Below are 18,294 nucleotides of genomic sequence, written 5' to 3'. Positions count from 1 at the left end.
TTGGTGTCCATACTTAAGAAAAGACATACTTGCTCTCGAGTCAGTACAAAGAAGGTACACTCGGTTAATCCCGGGGATGAGGGGATGGACATATGAGGAGAGGTTGAGTAGATTGGGACTCTACTCATTGGAGTTCAGAAGAATGAGAGGCGATCTTATTGAAACATATAAGATTGTGAAGGGGTTGGATTGGGTGGATGCGGGGAGGATGTTCCCGATGATGGGTGAAACTAGAACTAGGGGGCATAGGCTTAGAATAAGGGGCTGCTCTTTCAAAACTGAGATGAGGAGGAACTACTTCACTCAGAGGGTGGTAGGTCCATGGAATATGCTGCCCCAAAAAGCTGTAGAAGCTACATCATTACATAAATTTAAAACAGAAATAGACAGTTTCCTAGAAGTAAAGGGAATTAAGGGTTACGGGGAGCGGGCAGGAATTTGGACATGAGTCTAGGTTCGGATCGGTCATGGCCCTGTGGGTAGCGGAGCGGGCCCAGGGGCCGTGTAGCCTGATCCTGCTCCTATTTCGTGTGTCTAATTCTGTTAGATTCAGGAGATGGTTCTGTGATAGTGGATTGGCGGTTAGGATCAGATCGGCCATGATCTTATTGAATGGCGGAGCAGGCTCGAGGGGCCGATTGGCCTACTCCTGCTCCTGTTTCTTATGTTCTTATGTAAAATGCTTCCACTCGTGGGGAATCCAAAACTAGGGGCCATCAATATAAGACAGTCACTAATAAATCCAATCGGGAATTCAGGAGAAACTTCTTTACCCAGAGAGTGGTGAGAATGTGGAACTCGCTACCACAGAAGGCAGTTGAGGCCAATTCATTAAATATATTCAAGAAGGCGTTAGATATATTTCTTAAGGCTAAAGGGATATGGGGAGAAAGCAGGGACAGGTGTTCTTGCCATGGAGGGAGTACAGCGAAGATTCACCAAACTGATACCTGGGATGGCAGGAATGACGTATGAAGAGAGATTGGGCCGATTAGGCTTATATTCGCTAGAGTTTAGAAGAATGAGAGGGGATCTCATTGAAACTTATAAAATTCTAACAGGACTGGACAGACTAGACGCAGGAAGGATGTTCCCGATGGCGGGGGAGTCCAGAACCAGGGGTCACAGTCTAAGGATAAGGGGTAAGCCATTTAGGACTGAGATGAGGAGGAATTTCTTCACCCAGAGAGTGGTGAACCTGTGGAATTCTCTACCACACAAGGCAGTTGAGGCCAACTTATTAAATATATTCAAGAAGGAGTTAGATATATTTCTTAAGGCTAAAGGGATCAAGGGGTATGGGGAGAAAGCAGGGACAGGGTACTGAATTTGGATGGTCAGCTATGATCGCATTAAATGGCGGAGCAGGCTCGAGGGGCCGAATGGCCTACTCCTGCTCCTATCTTCTATGTTTCTATGTTATGTGAACACCAGCATGGAGCAGTTGGACCGAATGGCTTGTTTCTGTGCTATAACTACTATGTAATTCTATGTACTGTCACCTCCTGGTATGTAACCTCAGTGACCAATCCTTTTCTGTGAAACCAGGCAGAGACTGACCGGCAGTTCCAACCTCAAGCATATTACCTGGAGCTCGCGCCATCCGCCCCCTGCCTTCGAGCTGCTGATGGCTGTGGTGAAGTTCTGACCACACCTGTTCCGATCTCCCCCTCTCACAGCCTGAGACAGCAAGGAAAGTCTTGCTTCAAAAGAACCACAAACATCCTATAAGGCTGCAGGCGACGAAAGACGCAGGCGTTGGAAGACAGAGTCAGGGCTTTTAAACACTCTCCGCGACCTGGGGCAAGGAACGTAGAGATCCAACGACAGGGCGACAAAACAGGAGGTCAGGAAACAAGAGAAGCCATCCCTGCTCACCAGGCCAGGAGAGATGACCTGTGAGGCTGTCCTGCGGGCTTTCATCGCCCTGTTCAGCTGCTTAGCCCTCGATCCTCAAGGTAGGGATACGGTCTGATTCTAAATCGACTGCTCTCACATCCCCTCCCTGTTAAACAGTTTCACTAATCTCGATCTGTAAGACTTGCACCTTTTTTGTTTTAATCTGAATTTTAGCACTGCATTTGGAGTTTGTCGGGGGGCAGGAGGATTTACAGTGGGCAGCACTCTCATCTCTTGAGTCAGAAGGTTGTGGGTTCAAGCCCCACTCCAGAGACTTCAGCACAAAAAATCTAGGCTGATACTCCCAGTGCAGTACTGAGGGAGCGCCGCACTGTCGCAGGAGCAGTACTGAGGGAGCGCCGCGCTGTCGGCGAGGCAGTACTGAGGGAGCGCCGCACTGTCGGAGGGGCGGTAGAGGGAGCGCCGCACTGTCGGAGGGGCGGTAGAGGGAGTGTCGGAGGGGCGGTAGAGGGAGCGCCGCACTGTCGGAGGGGCAGTACTGAGGGAGTGCTGCGCTGTCGGAGGAGCAGTACTGAGGGAGCGCCGCACAGTCGGAGGGGCGGTAGAGGGAGCGCCGCACTATCAGAGGGGCAGTACTGAGGGAGCGCCGCGCTGTCGGAGGGGCAGTACTGAGGGAGTGCTGCGCTGTCGGAGGAGCAGTACTGAGGGAGCGCCGCACAGTCGGAGGGGCGGTAGAGGGAGCGCCGCACTGTCAGAGGGGCAGTACTGAGGGAGCGCCGCGCTGTTGGAGGGGCAGTACTGAGGGAGTGCTGCGCTGTCGGAGGAGCAGTACTGAGGGAGCGCCGCACAGTCGGAGGGGCGGTAGAGGGAGCGCCGCACTGTCGGAGGGGTGGTAGAGGGAGCGCCGCACTGTCGGAGGGGCGGTAGAGGGAGCGCCGCACTGTCGGAGGGGCAGTACTGAGGGAGCGCCGCGCTGTTGGAGGGGCAGTACTGAGGGAGTGCTGCGCTGTCGGAGGAGCAGTACTGAGGGAGCGCCGCACAGTCGGAGGGGCGGTAGAGGGAGCGCCGCACTGTCGGAGGGGCGGTAGAGGGAGCGCCGCACTGTCGGAGGGGCGGTAGAGGGAGCGCCGCACTGTCGGAGGGGCAGTACTGAGGGAGCGCCGCGCTGTCGGAGGGGCAGTACTGAGGGAGTGCTGCGCTGTCGGAGGAGCAGTACTGAGGGAGCACCACACAGTCGGAGGGGCGGTAGAGGGAGCGCCGCACTATCAGAGGGGCAGTACTGAGGGTGCTCCACACTGTCGGAGGGGCAGTACTGAGGGAGTGCTGCACTGTTGGAGGAGCAGTACTGAGGGAGCGCCGCACAGTCGGAGGAGCAGTACTGAGGGAGCGCCACACTGTCGGCGAGGCAGTACTGAGGGAGCGCCGCACTGTCGGAGGAGCAGTGCCGAGGGAGCGCTGTACTGTTGGAGGGGCAGTACTGAGGGAGCGCTGCGCTGTCGGAGGGGCAGTACTGAGGGAGCGCCGCACAGTCGGAGGGGCAATACTGAGGGAGCGCTGCACTGTCGGCGGGGCAGTACTGAGGGAGCGCCGCACTGTCGGAGGAGCAGTGCCGAGGGAGCGCTGTACTGTCGGAGGGTCAGTACTGAGTGAGCGCCTCACTGTCGGAGGGGCAGTACCGAGGGAGGGGCAGTACTGAGCATGCGCCGCACTGTCGGAGGGGCAGTACTGAGGGAGCGCCGCACTGTCGGAGGGTCAGTACTGAGGGAACGAAGGTGCTGTCTTTCGGATGAGATGTTAAACTGAGGCCCCCGCCTGCTCTCTCAGTACTAGATCCTCCACTGAGGCCTGTATATCCTTCCTGAGGTACGGTGCCCAGAACGGAATACAGTTACTCCAGATGGGTTCTGACCAAGGCTCTGTACAACTGAAGCATAACTTCCTCCCCTTTGTACTCTAGCCCCCTTGAATGGTTTCAACAACCAACCGCTACTGCACAACATGGTAATTTATGCCCGGGGGCCAAGTTGAAAATCTACCTCATGGTCTCAAAGTAAGGCTCCCCAGTGCATGATGGGAATCGGGCAAGGATCTTACCTTCTAGTAAGACTGGCCAATAAATCAATAGTTACTTGAACAGCAAAAATTATATATAGCGCCTTTAACGTAGCAAAACGTCCCAAGGTGCTTCACAGGAGAGCGTTATCAAACAAAATTTGACACCGAGCCATATAAGATGATCAGGCAGATGGCCAGAAACTTGGTTAACGAGGTTTTGAGGAGCATCTTAAAGGAAGAGAGAGAGGTTCAGTGAGGGAATTCCAGAGCTTAGGGCCCGGGCAGCTGAAGGCACGGCCGCCAATGGTGGAGCGATTAAAATGGAGGATGCTCAAGAGGCCAGTATTGGAGCAGCGCCGAGATCTCGGAGGGTTGTAGGGCTGGAGGAGGTTACAGAGATGGGGAGGGGAGGTGAGGACATGGAGGGATTTGAAAAGAAGGATGAGAATTTTGAAATCGAGGCGTTGCTTAACCGGGAGCCAATGTAGGTCGGCGAGCACAGGGGGCGATGGGCGAACGGGACTTGGTGCGAGTCAGGACACGGGCGGTAGAGTTTTGGATGAGCTCTTGCCTAAGTTCATAAGAACATAAGAAATAGGAGCAGGAGTAGGCCAGTCGGCCCCTCGAGCCTGCTCCGCCATTCAATAAGATCATGGCTGATCTGATCCTAACCGCCAATCTACTATCACAGAACCATCTCCTGAATCTAACAGAATTAGACACACAAAATAGGAGCAGGATCAGGCTACACGGCCCCTGGGCCCGCTCCGCTACCCGCAGGGCCATGTCCGATCCGATCCGAGACTCATGTCCAAATTCCTGCCCGCTCCCCGTAACCCTTAATTCCCTTTACTTCTAGGAAACTGTCTATTTCTGTTTTAAATTTATGTAATGATGTAGCTTCTACAGCTTTTTGGGGCAGCATATTCCATGGACCTACCACCCTCTGAGTGAAGTAGTTCCTCCTCATCTCAGTTTTGAAAGAGCAGCCCCTTATTCTAAGACTATGCCCCCTAGTTCTAGTTTCACCCATCATCGGGAACATCCTCCCCGCATCCACCCGATCCAACCCCTTCACAATCTTATATGTTTCAATAAGATCGCCTCTCATTCTTCTGAACTCCAATGAGCAGAGTCCCAATCTACTCAACCTCTCCTCATATGTCCATCCCCTCATCCCCGGGATTAACCGAGTGAACCTTCTTTGTACTGACTCGAGAGCAAGTATGTCTTTTCTTAAGTATGGACACCAAAACTGTGTGCAGTATTCTAGGTGCGGTCTCACCAATACCTTGACAGAAAACTTTTACTTTTGCTGTTTCAGGTGCCCAGGCCGAGTTCTCGGTCTCACAATCGCCCCCATCTCTCACCGTCAAGCCAGGGGCAGATGTGATTGTAAGCTGCAGCTTTAATATCCCAGTCAACTCGGAAGAAGTGTTCATCGAATGGAAAAATGAAAGTGCCACACTCTTTCGCTGTGAGATCATAGAAGCGGAGAATTGCTCCCAGGTTACCGCAGAGCGCAGGTTTAACATCAGCATCAATCGGAAAACTCCATCCTCCACTTTACAGATCAGAAACAGCGAGCTGCAGGACAACGGGACTTATTACTGTCACCTGCAGGTAGAAAAGCCGCCTCCAATCCAACGTATACAGGGTACTGGGACAATCCTTATCATCGACTCACCAGGTATTATCGCTCTTCCGTAATTCTAGCCACAAACAAGGGCAAAGGAAGAAGGGAAGGGAAGGGAATATAGCACCTTTCATGATCCAGTATGATTTGGACAGGTTGGGCGATTGGGCAGAAGCATGGCAGATGCTGTATAATGTGGATAAATGCGAGGTTATCCACTTTGGTGGCAAAAACAGGAAGGCAGGTTATTAGCTGAATGGCAATAGACTGGGAGAAGGGGAAGTGCAATGAGACCTGGGTGTCCTTGTGCACCAGTCGCTGAAGGTAAGCATGCAGGTGCAGCAGGCGGTTAAGAAGGCAAATGGTATGTTGGCCTTCGTAGCGAGAGGGTTCGAGTACAGGAACAAGGATGTCTTGCTACAGTTGTACAGGGCCTTGGTGAGACCACACCTTGAGTATTGTGTGCAGTTTTGGTCGCCTTATCTGAGGAAGGATATTCTTGCCATGGAGCGAGTGCAGCGAAGATTCACCAGACTGATACCTGGGATGGCAGGAATGACGTATGAGGAGAGATTGTGTCGATTGGGCTTGTACTCGCTGGAGTTTAGAAGAATGAGAGGGGATCTCATTGAAACTTATAAAATTCTAACAGGACTAGACAGACTAGATGCAGGAAGGATGTTCCCGATGGCGGGGGAGTCCAGAACCAGGGGTCACAGTCTAAGGATAAGGGGTAAGCCATTTAGGACAGAGATGAGGAGGAATTTCTTCACCCAGAGAGTGGTGAACCTGTGGAATTCTCTACCACAGAAGGCAGTTGAGTCCAATTCATTAAATATATTCAAAAAGGAGTTAGATATATTTCTTAAGGCTAAAGGGATCAAGGGATATGGGGAGAAGGCAGGAACAGGGTACTGAATTTGAATGATCAGCCATGATCGCATTGAATGGCGGAGCAGGCTCGAGGGGCCGAATGGCCTACTCCTGCTCCTATCTTCTATGTTTCTAAAGCCCTTTACAGCCAACAAAGTTATTTTGAAGTGTTGTACTGTAGGAAACGCGGCAGCCCATTTGAGCACCGCAAGCTCCCACAAACAGCAGTGAGATAAATGACCAGATAATTTATTTTACCGAAGCTGGTTGTGCGATTAAATGTCGGGCCAGGACACCGGGGAGAACTCCCCTGTTCTTGGCTTAACGGCCCGAATGTTCCGATGCCGACGGTTGTGTACGAGCTGTGTACATACCCATAGGGACATCGCAAATGCCGGTCTCGGGTACGCCAAGCGTGTGCGCTGGAAACCGGCATTTCCGATCTGTCAAGAATGCTCTTGACAGATCGGACGCCTGCCCTTGAGAAGGGCCTCTGCGGGGGGGGCGGGGATTCCGCTTTCTGCACAACTTCCACCCACTGAAGACCCTTAGAAATCTCACAACTAGTACAAGCAGGTTGAAAAAAGTTTTTAAAAATGTTTTCACTCGTTTATAATTAAAAAATACTTTAAGAAAACTTAAGTTTATTTTTAGCCCTTTAAAAAACTTTAATTTTGTTCAAAAAGTTTAATTTTTGTTTAACATATTTAATTTATTGTAATTTTAACTCACTTTAAAAACGTGACGGTTTTTTAAAAATGTATTTATTGTTTTAGCGTGTTTTTGAGGTGATCTCCATTCAGTTTTCTGTTCCCGCCATGGCCTCGCCTCTCCCTATCTCCGTACACAGTCTAAGGATAAGGGGTCAGCCATTTAGGACTGAGATGAGGAGGAATTTCTTCACCCAGAGAGTGGCGAACCTGTGGAATTCTCTACCACACAAGGCAGTGGAGGCCAATTCATTAAATATATTCAAGAAGGAGTTGGATATATTTCTTAAGGCTAAAGGGATCAAGGGGTATGGGGAGAAAGCAGGGACAGGGTACTGAATTTGGATGATCAGCCATGATCTCATTGAATGTCGGAGCAGGCTCAAGGGGCCGAATGGCCTACTCCTGCTCCAATCTTCTATGTTTCTATATTTTTGACAGGTCTATCTGTCAAAAGTATGAAGGGAGATTCCCTTCTCCTATTGGCTGGCCTGGCCCACGTGATCCCAGGGACGCTTGCGAACCGCCTGTGATACCTGGGCCCTGTGCCTTTCGACTGTGAAGGGGCCCAGGAGCGGAAGTGTCCGCAGCTCTGGAGCCCTCGGGTAGGTTCGTAGGATGCAGGAAGCCTCCTATCGGAAATTACGGGCCAACGTCTCTTCCGAAAGACGGCACCTCTGACAGTGCGGCGCTCCCTCAGCGCTGCACTGGGAGTGTCGGCCTGGGTTTTTAGTGCTCAAGTCTCTGGAGTGGGATTCGAACCCACGACCTTCTGACTCAGAGGGGAGAGAGTGCGACCCACTGAGCCGTGACTGGCAGCTCAGGCGTCTGGGTTTGGCATGAATCAGCAATCGATGTTTCCACTCAGATGGAATACAATACTGGAAAGTGTGAGGTTATGCACTTTGGCAGGAAAAATCGTCGAGCAAGTTATTATCTTAATGGCAAGAAACTGGAAAGTACTGAAGTACAAAGGGATCTGGGGGTCCTGGTGCACGAAACTCAAAAGGTTAGTATGCAGGTGCAGCAAGTGATTAAGAAGGCCAATGGAATGTTGGCTTTCATTGCTAGGGGGATAGAATATAAAAATAGGGAGGTATTGCTTCAGTTGTACAAGGTATTGGTGAGACCGCACCTGGAATACTGCGTACAGTTTTGGTGTCCATACTTAAGAAAGGACATACTTGCTCTCGAGTCAGTACAAAGAAGGTTCACTCGGTTAATCCCGGGGATGAGGGGATGGACATATGAGGAGAGGTTGAGTAGATTGGGACTCTACTCATTGGAGTTCAGAAGAATGAGAAGCGATCTTATTGAAACATATAAGATTGTGAAGGGGTTGGATCGGGTGGATGCGGGGAGGATGTTCCCGATGATGGGTGAAACTAGAACTAGGGGGCATAGTCTTAGAATAAGGGGCTGCTCTTTCAAAACTGAGATGAGGAGGAACTACTTCACTCAGAGGGTGGTAGGTCCATGGAATATGCTGCCCCAAAAAGCTGTAGAAGCTACATCATTACATAAATTTACAACAGAAATAGACAGTTTCCTAGAAGTAAAGGGAATTAAGGGTTACGGGGAGCGGGCAGGAATTTGGACATGAGTCTAGGTTCGGATCGGTCATGGCCCTGTGGTTAGCGGAGTGGGCCCAGGGGCCGTGTAGCCTGATCCTGCTCCTATTTCGTGTGTCTAATTCTGTTAGATTCAGGAGATGGTTCTGTGATAGTAGATTGGCGGTTAGGATCAGATCAGCCATGATCTTATTGAATGGCGGAGCAGGCTCGAGGGGCCGATTGGCCTACTCCTGCTCCTATTTCTTATGTTCTAGCCAGCCTTTCGCTTTTTCCCTTCCCACACCTCCCCCAACATGCTCTCCAGATTGAGAGTGCCAGTAGGATTGTTAACCGATCAGGACTTGGTTGAACTGAAGGGGGCGGGAGGTGAGCTACATTACTCTGTGAATCTTAAGCCCGTATCCTAACTCGCACCAAGTCCCGTTCACCCATCAACCCCCTGTCCCTCGCTAACCTACACTGGCTCCCGGCCCAACAACGCCTCAATTTTAAACTCTTCAGCCTTAATTTCTGTTCCCATCACAGCCTCGCTTCTCCCTACCTCTGTAACCTCCTCCAGCCCTGCAGACCCCTCAGAATAAGGGGGCGGCCATTTTGGACTGAGATGAGGAGAAATTTCTTCACTCAGAGGGTGGCGAATCTTTGGAATTCTCTGCCCCAGAGGGCTGTGGAGGCTCCGTCATTGAGTATATTCAAGACTGAGATCGATAGATATTTGCATGTTAAGGGATATGGGGATAGTGCGGGAAAGTGGAGATGAGGTAGAAGGTCAGCCTTGATCTTATTGAATGGCGGAGCAGGCTCGAGGGGTCAAATGGCCAACTCCTGCTCCTGTTTCTTATGTTCTTATGTACAACCCTCCAAGATCTCTGCGCTCCTCCTAATCTGGCCTCTTGCACATCCTCGATTTTAGTCGCTCCACCATTGGTGGCCTGGGCCGTAAGCTCTGGAATTCCCTCCCTAAACCGCTCCACCTCTCTACCTCTCTCTCCTCCGTTAAGATGCTCCTTAAACCCTACCTCAGACCGAGCATCTGGTCATCTTCCCTGACATCTCCTTCTGTGGCTTGGTGTCAAATACCTTTTTACTGATCACGCTCTAGTTGAGCGCTTTGGAGCGTTTTGCTACATTAAAGGCGTTATAGAAATGCAAGTTGTTGTTGTTGACGTGAATTGTCATTTAACGCAAAGATTCTGTCTCTTTCAGATGAAAGATCACCTGATCTTTCCAGGAATACGTACTGGAGACTGTCAGCTCTGCTCATCCCTGGGATCCTCCTGTGCATGTCGTGTATAATGTGGCTCCTGGTTAAAGGCAACAGGCCACCTGGTGTGTAAAGCCCGCCAGTAAATGGTTGTACAATTGTCACATTACTTACGGACGTCAGTGCCCAGGGTCCATTCCTGGTTTGTGCTCAATAGGTTTCTCTCAATTTGGCCATAGTTCGGTATTCGACAATTACCCTCAGGACACTTGGGTGTGAAACGAGCAAAAATTAGCAGGGGTTCTTGCTCCTGAGACTCTCCAATCAAACACTCCCAGGGCAGGTACAGCACGGGTTAGATACAGAGTAAAGCTCCCTCTACACTGTCCCATCAAACGCTCCCAGGGCAGGTACAGCACGGGTTAGATACAGAGTAAAGCTCCCTCTACACTGTCCCATCAAACACTCCCAGGGCAGGTACAGCACGGGTTAGATACAGAGTAAAGCTCCCTCTACACTGTCCCATCAAACACTCCCAGGGCAGGTACAGCACGGGTTAGATACAGAGTAAAGCTCCCTCTACACTGTCCCATCAAACACTCCCAGGGCAGGTACAGCACGGGTTAGATACAGAGTAAACCTCCCTCTACACTGTCCCATCAAACACTCCCAGGGCAGGTACAGCACGGGTTAGATACAGAGTAAAGCTCCCTCTACACTGTCCCATCAAACACTCCCAGGGCAGGTACAGCACGGGATAGATACAGAGTAAAGCTCCCTCTACACTGTCCCATCAAACACACCCAGGGCAGGTACAGCACAGGTTAGATACAGAGTAAAGCTCCCTCTACGCTGTCCCATCAAACACACCCAGGGCAGGTACAGCACGGGTTAGATACAGAGTAAAGCTCCCTCTCCACTGGCCCATCAAACACTCCCAGGGCAGGTACAGCACGGGTTAGATACAGAGTAAAGCTCCCTCTACACTGGCCCATCAAACACTCCCAGGGCAGGTACAGCACGGGTTAGATACCGAGTAAAGCTCCCTCTACGCTGTCCCATCAAACACTCCCAGGGCAGGTACAGCACGGGTTAGATACAGAGTAAAGCTCCCTCTGCACTGTCCCATCAAACACTCCCAGGACAGGTACAGCAGCGGTTAGATACAGAGTAAAGCTCCCTCTACGCTGTCCCATCAAACACTCCCAGGGCAGGTACAGCACGGGATAGATACAGAGTAAAGCTCCCTCTACACTGTCCCATCAAACACACCCAGGGCAGGTACAGCACGGGTTAGATACAGAGTAAAGCTCCCTCTACACTGGCCCATCAAACACTCCCAGGGCAGGTACAGCACGGGTTAGATACAGAGTAAAGCTCCCTCTACACTGGCCCATCAAACACTCCCAGGGCAGGTACAGCACGGGTTAGATACCGAGTAAAGCTCCCTCTACACTGTCCCATCAAACACTCCCAGGGCAGGTACAGCACGGGTTAGATACAGAGTAATGCTCCCTCTACACTGTCCCATCAAACACTCCCAGGGCAGGTACAGCACGGGTTAGATACAGAGTAAACCTCCCTCTACACTGTCCCATCAAACACTCCCAGGGCAGGTACAGCACGGGTTAGATACAGAGTAAAGCTCCCTCTACACTGTCCCATCAAACACTCCCAGGGCAGGTACAGCACGGGTTAGATACAGAGTAAAGCTCCCTCTACACTGTCCCATCAAACACTCCCAGGGCAGGTACAGCACGGGTTAGATACAGAGTAAAGCTCCCTCTACACTGTCCCACCAAACACTCCCAGGGCAGGTACAGCACGGGTTAGATACAGAGTAAAGCTCCCTCTACACTGTCCCATCAAACACTCCCAGGGCAGGTACAGCACGGGTTAGATACAGATTAAAGCTCCCTCGACACTGTCCCATCAAACACTCCCAGGGCAAGTACAGCACGGGTTAGATACAGAGTAAAGCTCGCTCCACACTGTCCCATCAAACACTCCCAGGGCAGGTACAGCACGGGTTAGATACAGAGTAAAGCTCCCTCTACACTGTCCCGTCAAACACTCCCAGGGCAGGTACAGCACGGGTTAGATACAGAGTAAAGCTCCCTCTACACTGTCCCATCAAACACTCCCAGGGCAGGTACAGCACAGGTTAGATACAGAGTAAAGCTCCCTCTACACTGTCCCGTCAAACACTCCCAGGGCAGGTACAGCACAGGTTAGATACAGAGTAAAGCTCCCTCTACACTGTCCCATCAAACACTCCCAGGGCAGGTACAGCACAGGTTAGATACAGAGTAAAGCTCCCTCTACACTGGCCCATCAAACACTCCCAGGGCAGGTACAGCACGGGTTAGATACAGAGTAAAGCTCCCTCTACACTGGCCCATCAAACACTCCCAGGGCAGGTACAGCACGGGTTAGATACCGAGTAAAGCTCCCTCTACACTGTCCCATCAAACACTCCCAGGGCAGGTACAGCACGGGTTAGATACAGAGTAAAGCTCCCTCTACACTGTCCCATCAAACACTCCCAGGGCAGGTACAGCACGGGTTAGATGCAGAGTAAACCTCCCTCTACACTGTCCCATCAAACACTCCCAGGGCAGGTACAGCACGGGTTAGATACAGAGTAAAGCTCCCTCTACACTGTCCCATCAAACACTCCCAGGGCAGGTACAGCACGGGTTAGATACAGAGTAAAGCTCCCTCTACACTGTCCCATCAAACACTCCCAGGGCAGGTACAGCACGGGTTAGATACAGAGTAAAGCTCCCTCTACACTGTCCCATCAAACACTCCCAGGGCAGGTACAGCACGGGCTAGATACAGAGTAAAGCTCCCTCTACGCTGTCCCATCAAACACTCCCAGGGCAGGTACAGCACGGGTTAGATACAGAGTAAAGCTCCCTCTGCACTGTCCCATCAAACACTCCCAGGACAGGTACAGCAGCGGTTAGATACAGAGTAAAGCTCCCTCTACACTGTCCCATCAAACACTCCCAGGGCAGGAACAGCACAGGTTAGATACAGAGTAAAGGTCCCTCTACACTGCCCCATCAAACACTCCCAGGGCAGGTACAGCACGGGTTAGATACAAAGTAAAGCTCCCTCTACGCTGTCCCATCAAACACTCCTAGGGCAGGTACAGCACGGGTTAGATACAGAGTAAAGCTCCCTCTACACTGTCCCGTCAAACACTCCCAGGGCAGGTACAGCACGGGTTAGATACAGAGTAAACCTCCCTCTACACTGTCCCATCAAACACTGCCAGGGCAGGCACAGCACGGGTTAGATACAGAGTAAAGCTCCCTCTACACTGTCCCATCAAACACTCCCGGGGCAGGTACTGCACAGGTTAGATACAGAGTAAAGCTCCCTCTGCAGTGTCCTCCAATCCCAACCTCAGGTGGAAGTGATGTCAATAATTTAGCTGTTAGAACCAAGGTGCTGGATCCAATTTCTGCAGCCCGTATCTCTGCTCCAACAGGCTGCGTTCTCTCTCTCTTTTATATTGACACTCCTGAGATCAGTCCCTCTCTGAATCTTCCACTCTTGTTGCTCCTGAACTCCAGATATCACGCCAATCATTGTACGCACTCTCCGTGCTCCTTCCATCCTCAAGGTGTTGAAGGTAAAGACTCACTGACCTGTCGCTGACTCGTTCTACCCCAGCGGTCCTCCCCTTCCTTTCTATGTTTCTATAAACACAAAAGGCATCAAGGGGTATGGGGAGAGAGCGGGATTATGGTATTGAGATAGAGGATCAGCCATGATCATATTGAATGGCGGAGCAGGCTGGAAGGGCTGAATGGCCTACTCCTGCTTCTATGTTTCTAACCTATGGGCCTTTTAGGCCAGATACAGACCTGCCATGATCGAATTGACTCGAGGGGCTGAATGGCCTCCTCCTGTTCCAAAACTCATGCTGCCACGCCATTGCTTCTTCTGTCCAGCCCTACGCTGAGTTAGGGAAGATTCGGGAGCTGTTGAAACTGTGCGGGACTTTGTTTTAAGGGGCGGATGCGAAGACCCCCCCTCAATGGCCTTTGCCTCCTCCCCCCACCCTTGCGTTCATTCCTGTCTACTGATATTTTTACAATTCTTGCAGGAGTGAGATCAGAATCGCAGGACGCTGGAGAAGCTGATGAACATTGCGCCCGACCATTGCCGAAGAACAAGGCAAGTTTGTCTTCCTGTTTACAGAGGGCTGTTCAGGTACAGGTGAAGGGCTTTTGCTCCTAGTTTGCAGACGACACAAAGCTGGGTGGGCGTGTGTGCTGTGAGGAGGATGCAGAGAAACTCCAGTATGATTTGGACAGGTTGAGCGATTAGGCAGATGCAGAATAATGTGAATAAATGCGAGGTTATCCACTTTGGTGACAAAAACAGGAAGGTAAATTACTATCTGAACGGCAATAGATTGGGAGAAGGGGAAGTGCAACGAGTCCTGGGTGTCCTTGTGCACCAGTCGCTGAAGGTAAGCATGCAGGTGCAGCAGGTGGTTAAGAAGGCAAATGGTATGTTGGCCTTCGTAGCGAGAGGGTTCAAGTACAGGAGCAAGGATGTCTTGCTGCAGTTGTACAGGGCCTTGGTGAGACCACACCTTGAGTATTGTGTGCAGTTTTGGTCGCCTTATCTGAGGAAGGATGTTCTTGCCATGGAGGCAGTGCAGCGAAGATTCACCAGACTGATCCTGGGATGGCAGGAATGACGTATGAGGAGAGATTGAGTCGATTAGGCTTATATTCTCTGAGTTTAGAAGAATGAGAGGGGATCTCATTGAAACTTATAAAATTCTAACAGGTCTGGACAGACTAGGTGCAGGAAGGCTGTTCCCGATGATGGGGGAGTCCAGAACCAGGGGTCACAGTCTAAGGATAAGGGGTAATCCATTTAGGACAGAGATGAGGAGGAATTTCTTCACCCAGAGAGTGGTGAACCTGTGGAATTCTCTACCACAGAAGGCAGTGGAGGCCAATTCATTAAATATATTCAAGAAGCAGTTAGATATATTTCTTAAGGCTAAGGGGATCAAGGGATATGGGGAGAAGGCAGGGACAGGGTACTGAATGTGGATGATCAGCCATGATCTCATTAAATGGCGGAGCAGACTCGAGGGGCCGAATGGCCTACTCCTGCTCCTATCTTCTGTGTTTCTATGTAGAAGCCTATTCAGATATAGATTGATCTCTCCCCCACCCTCTCGACCAATTTTTACCATTTGCTTCAATGCTCTTCACTGATCATTTATTTCAGGCGATACATTTCCTGAGATCCTGGAGCCAGCAGTTTATTTCTTTGCAGCCCTTGTATCATAAGTGCTGTTGTTTGGGATTTGGGGATATCTCCGGTTGTTTTTCTGTCTCCGAGCCCTATTTACATGGCGGGGAAGGGCGTGTGTTGAGAGATTCCGTTGAATCAGCGTTTGCAGCCATTCGAAATTCAAGGAATGACAGACACAGGGAGAGACAGAGAAGTAGAAAGTACGGGGCGAGATGCACATAGACAGACAGACAGACTCGCCAAGGCTTCTTCGGCAGCACCTCCCAAACTCGTGGCCTCCGCCACCTAGAAGGACAAGGGCAGCAGGCGCAGCGGAACACCACCACCTCCAGGTTCACCTCCAACTCACACACCATCCTGACTTGGAAATATATCACCGATCCTTCATCGTCGCTGGGTCAATATCCTGGAACTCCTCCCCCCCCCCCCCCCCCCCCCCCTGAACTGGACTGTGGGAGCACCTTCACCACACGGACTGCAGTCGTTCAAGGAGAAGGCGGCTCACCACCACCTTCTCGAGGGCAACTAGGGATGGGCAATAAATGCTGGCCTTGCCAGCGACGCCCACATCCCATGAACGAATAAACAAAAAATGATATATACCAGTTCGATACAGAGTAAAGCTCGCTCTACACTGTCCCATCAAACACTCCCAGGGCAGGTACAGCACGGGTTAGATACAGAGTAAAGCTCCCTCTACACTGTCCCATCAAACACTCCCAGGGCAGGTACAGCACTGGTTAGATACAGAGTAAAGCTCCCTCTACACTGTCCCATCAAACACTCCCAGGGCAGGTACAGCACGGGTTAGATACAGAGTAAAGCTCCCTCTACACTGTCCCATCAAACACTCCCAGGGCAGGTACAGCACGGGTTAGATACAGAGTAATGCTCCCTCTACACTGGCCCATCAAACACTCCCAGGGCAGGTACAGCACTGGTTAGATACAGAGTAAAGCTCCCTCTACACTGTCCCATCAAACACTCCCAGGGCAGGAACAGCACAGGTTAGATACAGAGTAAAGCTCCCTCTGCACTGTCCCATCAAACACTCCCAGGGCAGGTACAGCATGGGTTAGATACCGAGTAAAGCTCCCTCTACACTGTCCCATCACACACTCCCAGGGCTGGTACAGCACGTGTTAGATACAGAGTAAAGCTCCCTCTACACTGTCCCATCACACACTCCCAGGGCTGGTATAGCACGGGTTAGATACAGAGTAAAGCTCCCTCTACTCTGTCCCATCAAACACTCCCAGGGCAGGTACAGCATGGGTTAGATACAGAGTAAAGCTCCCTCTACATTGTCCCATCAAACACTCCCAGCACAGGTACAGCACGGGTTAGATACAGAGTAAAGCTCCCTCTACACTGTCCCATCAAACACTCCCGGGGCAGGTGCAGATAGACAGACAGTGATAAAGACAGAGAGAGAGGTAGAGATGGACAGAAAGGGACGAGCCTGAGTTTGACTGTAAAAGCTCAGGGTCTAACTGTCCCAGCTGTCTGTTGCTGTGATAGTTAGTGCATTACTTGCTCTGCCTTCCTGTTCAGGGAACAGCTCCTATCTGAGGTCTGCTCACCTGCACTGACGTGAGACCTTTGCTGTCTCTGTGGCTAAGTGATAACATTCTCACGCTGCAGCATCGGAGTAGGCAGCTTGTAAACATGCGTGATTAACCATTTAACGCCTGCGCGATCTGCCCAGCTTCTCAGGGTGAACCGGTGCCAGGCCGATGAGGCAAGGGGGTCTGGCACACCGTCGTGCAGTGAGTACGCAGTGCCCCCGGACAATTCGGCCTCCGCTCAATGCCTAGCGGAATCTGGGAGTCGCGAGATCTACTCGATGATCCGTCACAGTCCGTCAGAGTGCGGTCAAGATTTCTACACACTAATTGGCTCCTAATAAAAAGAAAAGGAGAAAGGAACTGAAGTTCGGCTCCAGTTCATGGGATTCGCCCGCCTGCTGGGTAACATTAAGGACCACACCCAGTCCGAGCATTCAGAGCAAGGGCTAACTCCGTAACGTGGGCAATTATTGCCATCATCGTGTGCAAAAACAAACCTCCGTGCTTCTCAAAACACTTCACGACCATTAAAGTACCTTTTAAGCGCAGCCAGTATTTTATTTTTGTGGGCAAACGCGACCACCAATTTTGCACACCGCAAGATCCCACCAAACGACAGATTGCGATGTTTTTTTTTTTGGGGTGTTGCTGGTTGAATGAGGAAGGACAGCCTGGACATTGAGAGATCTCCACCACTCTTCCACCAACTAGTGCCGTGGGAATAACAGCACAAAATGCTGGAAAAACTCAGCAGGCCAGGCAGCATCCATGGAGAGTGAAGAGATCGCAAAGTCTCTGTTTGAAGAATGGACTCCGTCGAGAATATTTTTGTGGACTTTATGGGCTGAGGGTGTTTTCCCTGTGGTGGGATCGCCCTGTGCAAATGCGTGGGGGACTGGTTCGTTAAAACTCCAGAGAACGCATGGCAGTTGGCTGTGACAAAAGAACTGTCAGTCATCCAGAATGTATGGGTTCGCCCGACAGTCCTGGAAAAAGGAAGGGGGGCCATTGAACTCTAAGCCACTCTAATATGCAAAAGCACTTCTCACCTCTATCTCAGAAGAGAAGCAGAACAAAGAACCCACTGGCCTCAGCCAGCCGAAGAGGAGCCAGTTTTTTTCCCCCCAACACAAAGACCGAAAGATATGTCCCAGACTTAGGGCCATTAATCCAATACTCATGGGTCCGAGGACGACCCATCACTGATTGAAGCACCAGAGTGCTTAGAAACAAAAGGATTTTAAAGATTGACGAGAAAGATAGGGGTAGCCAGACTCCTATAAAGATAGACTCTTTTCCACCATTCTTTCTCTCACTCGCTCCCGGCTCCAACAAGATCAAACTAACAAGAAGTAACAGAGAAGCCGACGAGCGGAGCGATCGAAACCGACCGCGTGTGGGGGTAAGCACAGTCTCGAGTGTCCCAAGCCGGTAACCCGTGAGCTGTAAGGGGCTCAGAGTTTTCTCAGAAGTGAAGTTTTTGGGCTATTCCGAGGGTGGGAGCTTCGTTTGGTTC

The 18,294-nt window shown here is 51.0% G+C and overlaps 1 protein-coding gene across 1 annotated transcript; it reads left to right on the top strand.

Annotated features, from left to right (window-relative positions):
- The first annotated feature begins 1,554 nt into the window (after positions 1-1,554).
- On the top strand, positions 1,555-17,239 carry LOC147090679 (uncharacterized). The gene is made up of 5 exons (XM_085977450.1): positions 1,555-1,958; positions 5,240-5,605; positions 9,915-10,037; positions 14,036-14,106; positions 16,919-17,239. The coding sequence occupies exons 1-5, from the start codon at positions 1,892-1,894 to the stop codon at positions 17,114-17,116; spliced, it is 825 nt and encodes a 274-aa protein (XP_085833576.1). The 5' UTR covers positions 1,555-1,891; the 3' UTR covers positions 17,117-17,239.
- Positions 17,240-18,294: the final 1,055 nt, after the last annotated feature.

This window comes from Somniosus microcephalus, unplaced genomic scaffold (assembly GCF_052327205.1).
Source record: "Somniosus microcephalus isolate GS21.2 unplaced genomic scaffold, FLI_Smic_1.0 unresolved_chr4, whole genome shotgun sequence".
NCBI lineage: Eukaryota > Metazoa > Chordata > Chondrichthyes > Squaliformes > Somniosidae > Somniosus > Somniosus microcephalus.
This window is presented reverse-complemented; position numbering and strand designations above follow the sequence as displayed.

What these genes read in the sequence shown, in the direction of transcription:
- LOC147090679 (XM_085977450.1), top strand. Translation starts at nt 1,892, where the DNA reads ATGACCTGTGAGGCTGTCCTGCGGGCTTTCATCGCCCTGTTCAGCTGC. An exon ending in CTTAGCCCTCGATCCTCAAG is followed by an intron (nt 1,959 to 5,239) that starts GTAGGGATACGG and finishes TTGCTGTTTCAG; the next exon opens with GTGCCCAGGCCGAGTTCTCG. An exon ending in CCTTATCATCGACTCACCAG is followed by an intron (nt 5,606 to 9,914) that starts GTATTATCGCTC and finishes TGTCTCTTTCAG; the next exon opens with ATGAAAGATCACCTGATCTT.